The following is a 10,224-nucleotide window of genomic DNA, read 5'->3' on the forward strand; positions in this document are numbered from 1 at the left end:
TATCTGTGATCTGAGCTTCCCATTCTCTTTCAGACAGGAAATTAAACCTTTCCCTCCCCATTAATGCGTTTCTAATTCTGGTCTTAGACAATCACCACACTTGGTCATTCTACATCCAACACACACACACACACACACACACACACACACACACACACACACACACACACACACACACACACACACACACACACACACACCATGCGTCATGCAACTGCAGCTGGTTACTATGAAGTTGCATTTCGGCCCAAAGAAAGAAAAATCTGAAACCAATTTCAGAACCAAGAGGAAATTTTATTCATAGGAGTATTTCTATTACCCAGTCTGCTCAGACAATGTCAGGGCAACATTTTTGTCTTCAAATCAGCTTTCCTTGTTTCCAGAGAACATTTTACTTTCTCCATCACTAAGCCACTTTTCTTTAATCTTTGTGTAAAGTTCTCTATGGCTTGGCAAAGTTCTTCACTCTCCTGAAAGGCAAGCTGAAGAGAGATCATTTTTTGAAGTTAACAATTTAAGAACTGAGACTCAGCTCTACACTCGGAAGTTAATGAGTAGTGTTTAGGTACCCAAATGGGGGCTCAGAACAAGGCTAGCTTCAGTACGGATCTGGGTCTTCAAATGATGAATCATTTAAATTTGCAGGATGGCTGGGGGCTGCCTAGGGCCCCTTTCAGGATGCTGCCAAGTGTCCCTCTCTTCCCCCTGGGGTACAGAGATATATATAAAATCTTGCAACTTGGTGTGTCTTGGGGGAAGTTATCACTGCCTGCCCCTTGGGTACTTTTTTATTTTCTGAAAATAAAATTTAGTGGCTTAAATCTACTTGTCATCCCAGTAATAAATATAGACTAAAAGAGGAGTCTCAATGAAAATGGATCTGTCCAGCATTTTTGTGATTTTTTTTTGAAGTCTAGAAAAATTTTAGAGACTTTTCACAGCAATACTTCCAAGTCTAAGACATAAGTTTATGTACCTTGCTCTTTAAAGCACATGAGACAACAACCCCTACCAAAAGGGCCTCATAGGTATTAATGATGATGGTGGAGAATGGGAATTCATATACAAAAACATGAGTTACTAGTTTATAGGCCCCACCCTACAATCAGGCCAAGACCAATCCATTCAAAGACATTCCAAATTGAACAGCTATTTACTGAGCATATGCCAAGAGCGACACCAGGCCCTGGAGGCACAGCTGTGAATAAGACAGAAAAGAGCCCACTCTTACCAGTGCCTTCTCCAACTCCAACTCAGCTGGTTTGGGAGCTTCTTGGATCAACTCACAGACTGGAAGGGCACTGCTCCACTCCCCATCAATGCACTGTTGATGCTGTGTGCCCACCAGGAAGTACCTGGACGCAAGTTAGAATGGCAACAAGGTTTCCACTTCCACTTCTTGAACTGGGCAACTAAAGCTGGTTTTATGTAACAGTGTTTCAGTATTTCACACTGTAATAGAATCTACTTTTCTGCCCCAGAGCCCTAATGCATGCTTAAGTTATCTCAATATTACAAAGCAGTCATAAAGTAAAACCACTCTCCTGGGGGTAGAGAGGACCCAAGTGATGAGTCAGACTGTAAGACATGGAGGAGTGAAAAATTCTAAATATGTATTTTTACGCACACAGTTTTTGGGTGGGAAGGGTGAGGGAGGAAGCTCTTCATTGTTCAGTAACTTTAAAAAAGCATCTGTCATCTATGCTCTAAAAAGGAGTAGAAAGCTAGAGACAGCCTTCAAATAAATCTTGGGGAACTGCTTAAAAGGAGCCTCAGGGCTTCCCTGGTGGCACAGTGGTTGAGAGTCCGCCTGCCGATGCAGGGGACGTGGGTTCGTGCCCCGGTTTGGGAAGATCCCACATTCCGCGGAGCGGCTGGGCCCGTGAGCCATGGCCGCTGGGCCTGCACGTCCGGAGCCTGTGCTCCACAACGGGAGAGGCCACAGTGGTGAGAGGTCCGCGTACCGCAAAAAAAAAAAAAAAAAAAAAAAAAAAAAAAGGAGCCTCAGCTCTTAATCAGAAAAACATGAGAGTTGATGGCAAAATGCATTGGAGGTAAATAATGAGATTGAAATGCCAGTGAGCTCACAGGCCAGGAAAAGAAAAGGTTAGGAGATCTGTAAGCGGGTGACCGGGCAGTCTAAGTTAAGGTTAGACTTTAATTACTATGTCCTAAGAATCTCTACTCTAAATAATTCTATTTCTGTACTTCCATACATTCTGTGGGTTTTTTGAGTTTTTTGTTCTGAGACTGCTTAGAAAAACATACTTTTTTTGGGGGGGTGGCTGCATTGGGTCTTTTGCTGTGCGCGGGCTTTCTCTGGTTGCGGCAAGAGGGGGCCACTCTTTGTTGCGGTGTGAGGGCTTCTCACTGCAGTGGCTTCTCTTGTTGCAGAGCACAGGCTCTAGGCGCGTGGGCTTCAGTAGTTGTGGCACACGGGCTCAGCAGTTGTGGCACACAAGTTCTAGAGCGCACGCTCAGTAGTTGTAGCGCACAGGCTTAGTTGCTCCACGGCATGTGTGATCTTCCTGCACCAGGGCTCGAACCCGTGTCCCCTGCATTGGCAGGTGGATTCTTAACCACTGCACCACCAGGGAAGCCCCAGAAAAACATACATTTTAAACATTTTATCTTGTCTTAGCTAAGAGAAAAAAGAGTGATACTTCTATTAGGATAAATAGGAGGATCAGTCTGTCTTCTAGGGCTTGGGGAGAGCTGGCAGTGGGCTAAAGCAGCTCACAAAATCAGCATGTGCAGGACTTCCCTGGTGGCACAGTAGTTAAGAATCCACCTGCCAATGCAGGGGACACGGGTTCAAGCCCTGGTCTGAGAAGATCCCACATGCCGCGGAGCAACTAAGCTTGTGCTCCGCAACTACTGTGCCTGCGCTCTAGAGCCTGCAAGCCACAACTACTGAGCCCACGTGCCACAACTACTGAAGCCCGCGGGCCTAGAGCCTGGGCTCAACAACAAGAGAAGCCACCGCATGAGAAGTCCACGCACTGCAATAAAGAGTAGCCCCCGCTCTCTGCAACTAGAGAAAGCCCACGCACAAAAACAAAGACGCAACGCAGCCAAAAATAAATTAATTTTTAAAAAAGTTAAAAAATCAATTCAAAAAATATATATATCAGAATGTGCTAGGTAATCAGGAGACTAGGTTGAGACAGACTGGGTCTTTTCCAAAACAAGGCTATTAGTCAATGGGCAAGGTCTCATATTTTAAAAGCTGCAATACACTTACCTCGCTTCACAGTAATAAGTAATGGAAGATCCCGAGTTGAAATCTATTCCTTCAAAATAGCCATGAGTTGGATTCTCAGGAGGGCCACAGTCTCCTGAGAGACAGGAGTATAAGAATGACAGCTGTGAAGTCCAGTAATGCTCAATTAACAACGCCAGGCCCCTAAGTGCAACTGTGTAGTCCAGCACCTGCCACCTTCACAGCAGCCCATGTGGGATCTGGGACATGTTCTCCATTCATTTCCTCTGGTCAAATCATATTTATCCATGAGAAAGACTCCCTCCCCTGGCTCATTCTCTGAGTCATTAGTGATGTGAGATTGGCAGAAACTTTGTGATTGGCAAGAACTTGAGGAAAGGAAGGTTAAGTTATAGAGATGCTAATTGTTAGTGTACAAGAAGGGGAAAATTAGGCTATAGGTAGAGATGGAAGAAGTAATTCCTGAAACAGTAAATAGTGTGAGCTCAAATGGAGGTTGACTACCCCTGTGTGACAGTTGTACCATATGAGAGATTCAGCAAAAAACGGAAAGAGGAAAGAGGATGAGTCCGTAAAATTATGGAAAGAGAGTTGGACAAGGTACTAGATGTTGTGAGTTTTGGCTTTGGCTGCTCCACTGACCACATGGCATGTAAGAAGCCATTTTACCTTTCTCAGCTTCCTTCTTTTTTAAAAATTAATTAATTATTATTTATTTATTTTTTTTTGGCTGCATTGGGTCTTTGTTGCTGCATGCAGGCTTTTTCTAGTTGCAGCGAGCAGGAGCTACTCTTCGTTGCAGTGCACAGGCTTCTCACTGCAGTGGCTTCTGTTGTGGTGGAGCACGGGCTCTAGGCCCTCAGGCTTCAGTTGTTGTAGCACGTGGGCTCAGTAGTTGTGGCTCTCAGGCTTTAGAGCCCAGGCTCTGTAGTTGTGGCGCATGGGCTTAGTTGCTCCGCGGCATGTGGGATCTCCCCGGACCAGGGCTCGAACCCATGTCCCCTGCACTGGCGAGTGGATTCTTAACCACTGCGCCACCAGGGAAGTCCTCAGCTTCCTTCTTAATCTATAAGATGAGCAGGCTAAATAATATTATCCCTAAGGTCCCTTTCAGCTCTGAGGTTATATGAGTCTAAACTTGTTGATCAAGATTAACAGCTGGGCTTCCCTGGTGGCATAGTGGTTAAGAGTCCGCCTGCCGATGCAGGGGACACAGGTTCGTGCCCCAGTCCGGGAAGATCCCACATGCCGCGGAGTGGCTGGGCCTGTGAGCCATGGCCGCTGAGCCCACGTGTCTGGAGCCTGTCCTCCGCAATGGGAGAGGCCACAACAGTGAGAGACCCATGTACCGCAAAAAAAAAAAAAAAAAAAAAATTAACCGCTAAATTAAGAATAATTATGTATTTACTGAAACACAAAGTCTTCAAAACAAATAGATAACTAAAACAGCAAAGCATAAAAGAGTATGTATAATACTATTTTTGTAAAACACAGGCACATACCAACATATATGAACAGAAGAATAAAAGTCTGAAAATTATATACCAAAGTATTCTGTTATCTCTGGGTGGTAGGTTTGTAGGTAATTAAATGTTTTCTTCTTTTATTTTCTGTATTTTTCCACAACAGAGATGTATTACTTGAGCAGTTAATAAATAATTTTTAAAAGATCAAAACCTGAATTCAAAAGTTGTGTGGAAGAAAGGAAAAAGAATTTCAATGAGTTGATTAAGGAACTCCAGTGTCCCAAATGGACACCTCACCAAAGATATACAGATGGCATATGAAAAGATGCTCTACATCATATGTCATCAGCAAAATGCAAATTAAAACAACAGTGAGATACTATTACACATCTATTAGAATGGTCAGTCTCTGGAACACTGACAACACCAAATGCTGGAAAGGTTTTGGAACAACAGTATTCATATACTGCTAGTGAGAATTCAAAATGGTAGAGCCCCTTTGGAAGACAGTTTGGTGGTTTCTCACAAAACTAAATATATTCTGACCACATGATCTAACTCCCAAAGAAGGTGAAACCTTACATCATAGAAAAAAAACCTTCACATGGATATTTTTAGCAGTTTTATTCATAATTGTCAAAACTTGGAAGCAACCAAGATGTCCTTCAGAAAGTGAATGGAAAAGTAAACTGTGGTACATCCAGAAATGAAACATTATTCAGCACTAAAAAGAAATGAGCTATCAAGCCATGAAAAGACATGGAGAAACCATAAATGCATGTTACTAAGTGAAAGTAGACACACTGAAAAGGCCACACAATGTATGATTCTAATTGTATGACATTCTGGAAAAGGCAAAACTATGGAAACAATAAAAAGATCAGTGGTTGAGAGGGGTGGGGGAAGCAAAGTGATAAATAAGCAGAGCACAGAGGATTTTTAGGGTGGTGAGAATACTCTGTATGAGATTATAACGATGTACATATGTCATTATACATCGGTCCAAATCCATTGAATGTACAACACCAAGAGTGAACTCTTAGGTAAACTATGGACTTTGAGTGATAATGATGTGTCAACGTAAGTCTATCAATTGTAACAAATGTACCACTCTTGTGAGTGACGTTGATAATGGGGGTGGGGTGGGGGGGAGGCTGTGCATATGTGGGAACAGGAGCAATAGGGGGAGTCTCTGCATCTTCCTCTCAATTTTATTAGAAACCTAAAACTGCTCTAAAAAAATAAAGTATTGAAATAAATAAATTTGCAATGTTAGATGTGTACCATTCCAAATGAGATTTTAAAATTAATTTTTTGTTTCCTATTTTTTAATTTAAAATTCTGGTTAGGAGTGCATTATAATACCAAGTCTGTCCATCCAGAATCTTTTCTTTTATTTATGTCTTATTTTAGGTCCTTTGGTAAATTTTCCTATAGGTCTCATGAATGGAATTATTTTTACATTTCAATATTCATCTGATAACTATTACTAGAAAGTGAAAACTGTGGATTTTTCAATATTTATTTTGTATCGAAGAATGAAGTTTTTAGTAGAATTTCTTGGATTTTTCAGGTATATTTTGCAAATAATGATATCCTATGACTCACCAATCATTCTAGGACTCTATCCTATAGAAATAGTAGCATAGACATAAGGATGTATGTGTATAGACATATATATATACAATAACATTCATTTCACCATTGTTTGTAATAGCAAAAATATGGAAGTATAATAAATGTTCATCAATATGAGAGATATGGAATAAATCACGACATATCCACATGTAGTTAAAAAGCAGGAGGTAGAGCTACACATACCAATCTGAAAAAGATTCCCATGTATATTGTTATATGAAAAAAGAAGCTATTTAAAAAATATGTATAGCAAAGTCCCATCTTTGTATGTATATATGTGTGTTGGTATGTGTGTGTGTGCATTTATTTAAAATATCTGTGTAGGGCCTCCCTGGTGGCGCAGTGGTTGAGAGTCCGCCTGCCGATGCAGGGGATACGGGTTCGTGCCCCGGTCTGGGAGGATCCCATATGCCGCGGAGCGGCTGGGCCCGTGAGCCATGGCCGCTGGGCCTGCGCATCCGGAGCCTGTGCTCCGCAACGGGAGAGGCCACAACAGTGAGAGGCCCGCATACCGCAAAAAGAAAAATAAATAAATAAATAAAATAAAATAAAATAAAATATCTGTGTAAACATAAGAAAAAGTCATTAAACCCATCCAACTAATTACCTCTGAGAGCTATGAACTGTAGTGATAAAAGGAGGTATTTTCAACTCTTATTTTATGTAATTTTGCAATGATGACTTATGGTATTTTTCCCCCTGTTTTTGTTTATCTTTCAAAAAAAAAAACACGTTATCGCTTAATCTTGAAATTAAAAAAAATATATAGTCGGATGTCCCAAACTACCCTGTGTTAGATCTAGTAGTACAGGAATCCTACTTGGGGTGCGGGGGTGGGGAGGCGGGTGTTGTTTATTGTTTGGGTGCTGATCATTTCATTAGAATACATTGCTTGTGTTGAGCTTGGCTCTTTCTTGGTTGCCTGCTAGGTCCTAAACCCTTCCCAGATACAAAAAAGAGGACAGCGTTGTGGGCATGTGGTGAATGGCTAGACTTTCACTGCCGATCAGTATCTTTGGGATTTACACTTTTTTTCTCTTATACTTACTGCTTTTGCAGACAGGAAAGGGAGGCACCCAAGTGTGGTTCTCTAGGCACCGGCTCCAATTGCTGCCCTTGAGGATGTAATGCTCATTGCACTTAAACGTGACAGTGTCATTCACATTCACAGGCTCCAAGGAACTAAACTCACCATTCACCAGCAAAGGGTCAGGACAGTGGCCCACTGAAGAAGAAAACAGGCAGAGATCTGAAAGGGCTAAGCGGAAACCCACCACAGCAAAGGCTAGACCTCCTCAGGCTTCATCAAGAAAATTGAAAATGAGAAGTAAAACTGCACCTTTTAATATGGACTGGTACATGGTATGAAACCATATCAGTGCAGAATGAGAAAAGACTGGGTTGCCCTTAACTGTGGTAGAAAATGTCTTGATCATGCACAAGAGTGACAACTGACATTTGAACTTACTAAAATTAAGCATGTAGTTGGAAATTACCAATAGCATGTTCATCATTCTCTTACGTTAAGCATTGCTCAAAATTCTTGAGCCTATGTTTGAGGCAAATGTTTCCTTCCCTTTCATCCTGTCAAATACACACATTAGTCATCATTTTTTACTTTGTTTTCTTTTGTTCTGCCCAGGTCGAAAAACAGAATACAGAGGGATGTGAATTTGGTTGTATGAATAAAGGATAAATATACAGGTGTGCTTTAGGTATAAAGGAGAACTTTACACTCTAGGTTTAAAGGAGAACTAATCCAGCTATTCCTAAAAACAGTATTAATAAAGAGAATGTGGACTAATTATTCTCCATCTCTACAGACACCACAAATGAGTTTTATGAACCTGAAAAAATCAGTTAGATTTCAGTTATCACATCTGTAAATTGAGAACATAATTTTTCCCATTTCAAACATTATATGATGGGGCTTCCCTGGTGGTGCAGTGGTTAGGAATCCACCTGCCAATGAAGGGGACACAGGTTCGAGCCCTGGTCCAGGAAGATCCCACGTGCTGCGGAGCAACTTAGTCTGTGCGCCACAAGTACTGAGCCTGCTCTCCAGAGCACGCGAGCCACAATTACTGAGCCCACATGCCACAACTACTGAAGACCATGCGCCTAGAGCCTGTGCTCCACAACAGAAGCCTGCACACCACAATGAAGAGCAGCCCCCACTCACCACAACTAGAGAAAGCCCGCGTGCAGCAACGAAGACCCAAAGCAGCCAAAAATAAAGTAAATAAAATAAATTTATTAAAAAAAATTATATGATGGATGAAATGGAATGATAAGATATATTTACTTCAAAATAATAATAATGCAAAGCAGAATTGTAGATTTAAAAAGTCGTGTTGATCATACATATGAATTCATTTTACACTTCTCTCTTTTGTATATGTTTAAAATTTTTCATAACTTAAAAATTTTAAAGCAATATGATATTAAACAAATTACAGCCCCCCCCCAAGAAGTAGTTTTAATATGTAGAAGAAATCCTTTCCTTCTTGTAGGGATGATTGCGTCTACTAATTCAACTAAATTAATACTAAGAGCTGATTATGTACCTACTAAGAGAAGTTCCACAACTAGAGTGCTTTAAAAATGTATTACTAGAAGTTGAGAATTTTTTTTCTTATAAAGTCTTACCATGGCCTACTGGAGGTACGATATGAAAGAATACAGAGGGATGACAAGGTGAACAAAGTAGCAGAAAGATCAAACTTACAGCGGCACTCGGGAGCGGGGGCATTCCATCCCTTAGATGCATTACAAAAAAGGGTTTTCTCTCCTACCAGGTGGTAGCCATTGTTACATAAGTAAGTCCCCAGAATTTGTCCTTCCCCCTCCTTTGCAATAAATATGCTATTGTCCACTGGGGGGAGTTCTGGACAGATCTCTGTTGGAGGGAAAAAAAAAAACAAAAAACAGATTCGTTTGACGTATCATGTGCCCTGAGGAAGCACTTACTAGATTCCACATCCAGGTGTCTTTTGGCTTGATTATTAATTCTGATTCCTTGTACTCTTCCATGTCCATGTACCTCCACATCCCTTCCTGCCCAAGGATTCCCAAAGTTTTGTTTTCAAAAGGATAACAGGAGTTTTACTCAAGTTCAGCCATAAGTTATCCACTCCTAAAAAAAACAATCCCCTTTCCAAATAGTGGTGCTGGAGTTTATCATAAATAAGACCTCTCAAGATTTTGAAATTGGTACATTTTTTGTTCCCAGAACAGAAAGGGAAAGTAGCAGACAATGACCCACTTCATAGAGCAAAATCATTAAATATTTACTATGCCCCTATTGAGTTCAGAGCATTAGGCCAAGTAATTTGAGATTTTTCAATGACAGAAATATATTTTATAAACTTCAATTTCATTAAAACCCCAGATAGAATGTCTCATAATCCACAAGCTGATATCATGCCTTACAAACTGAGGTTTAGAAAAGCATACGTACCATCTGAGGCAGAAATCAGCCACATATCCACAAGACAGCACATAAACCAAAAAAACATCTTGCAATCAAAATTGTTTGACCCGGGTTGGAAATAACACAGCCTAGGATCCTGGCTTAGATCAAAATAGGTCTTCTCACACCACTTGAGATCAGACCAACCACCTCCTTCCTAGAGAAGGGGTTTTCTTGATTTCTCTTCCCTGGAAGGAAAAAAAATTCTACAACAGGAAATAAGAGTAGCTGTAAGGAAGTTGGTACAAGGAGGGATTTTGCAAAAACCCAAAGGGGTGATAAAAAAGAGTTGCCAGTTTTAAAACTCAGTTTCAGAAACGGCCCAAGTGTTGCTTATGCAAATCCAGTTGACCAGTCCCTTTGAACTGCAGGCTGATCCTTCCTCAACAGATTTGGGCCAAATGGTCTTGCCATGACCTTCACAT

The 10,224-nt window shown here is 41.1% G+C and overlaps 1 protein-coding gene across 1 annotated transcript; it reads right to left on the reverse strand.

The window, feature by feature from the left end:
* Positions 1-273: 273 nt before the first annotated feature.
* On the reverse strand, positions 274-10,224 carry C4BPB (complement component 4 binding protein beta). The gene is made up of 6 exons (XM_082612893.1): positions 9,788-10,224; positions 9,056-9,226; positions 7,376-7,552; positions 3,245-3,338; positions 1,232-1,355; positions 274-482 (listed from the first exon to the last, which is right to left on the reverse strand). The coding sequence occupies exons 1-6, from the start codon at positions 9,843-9,845 to the stop codon at positions 339-341; spliced, it is 768 nt and encodes a 255-aa protein (XP_082469019.1). The 5' UTR covers positions 9,846-10,224; the 3' UTR covers positions 274-338.

Source organism: Mesoplodon mirus, assembly GCF_964341445.2.
Source record: "Mesoplodon mirus genome assembly, chromosome: 3".
Lineage (NCBI taxonomy): Eukaryota > Metazoa > Chordata > Mammalia > Artiodactyla > Ziphiidae > Mesoplodon > Mesoplodon mirus.

Coding starts and splice junctions, on each gene's coding strand:
- C4BPB (XM_082612893.1), bottom strand. CDS start 9,845: ATGTTTTTTTGGTTTATGTGCTGTCTTGTGGATATGTGGCTGATTTCT. Junction 3,339..7,375: donor CTTTCCTGTCTGCAAAAGCA/GTAAGTATAAGA, acceptor CCTGTCTCTCAG/GAGACTGTGGCCCTCCTGAG. Junction 1,356..3,244: donor ACTTATTACTGTGAAGCGAG/GTAAGTGTATTG, acceptor ACTTGCGTCCAG/GTACTTCCTGGTGGGCACAC.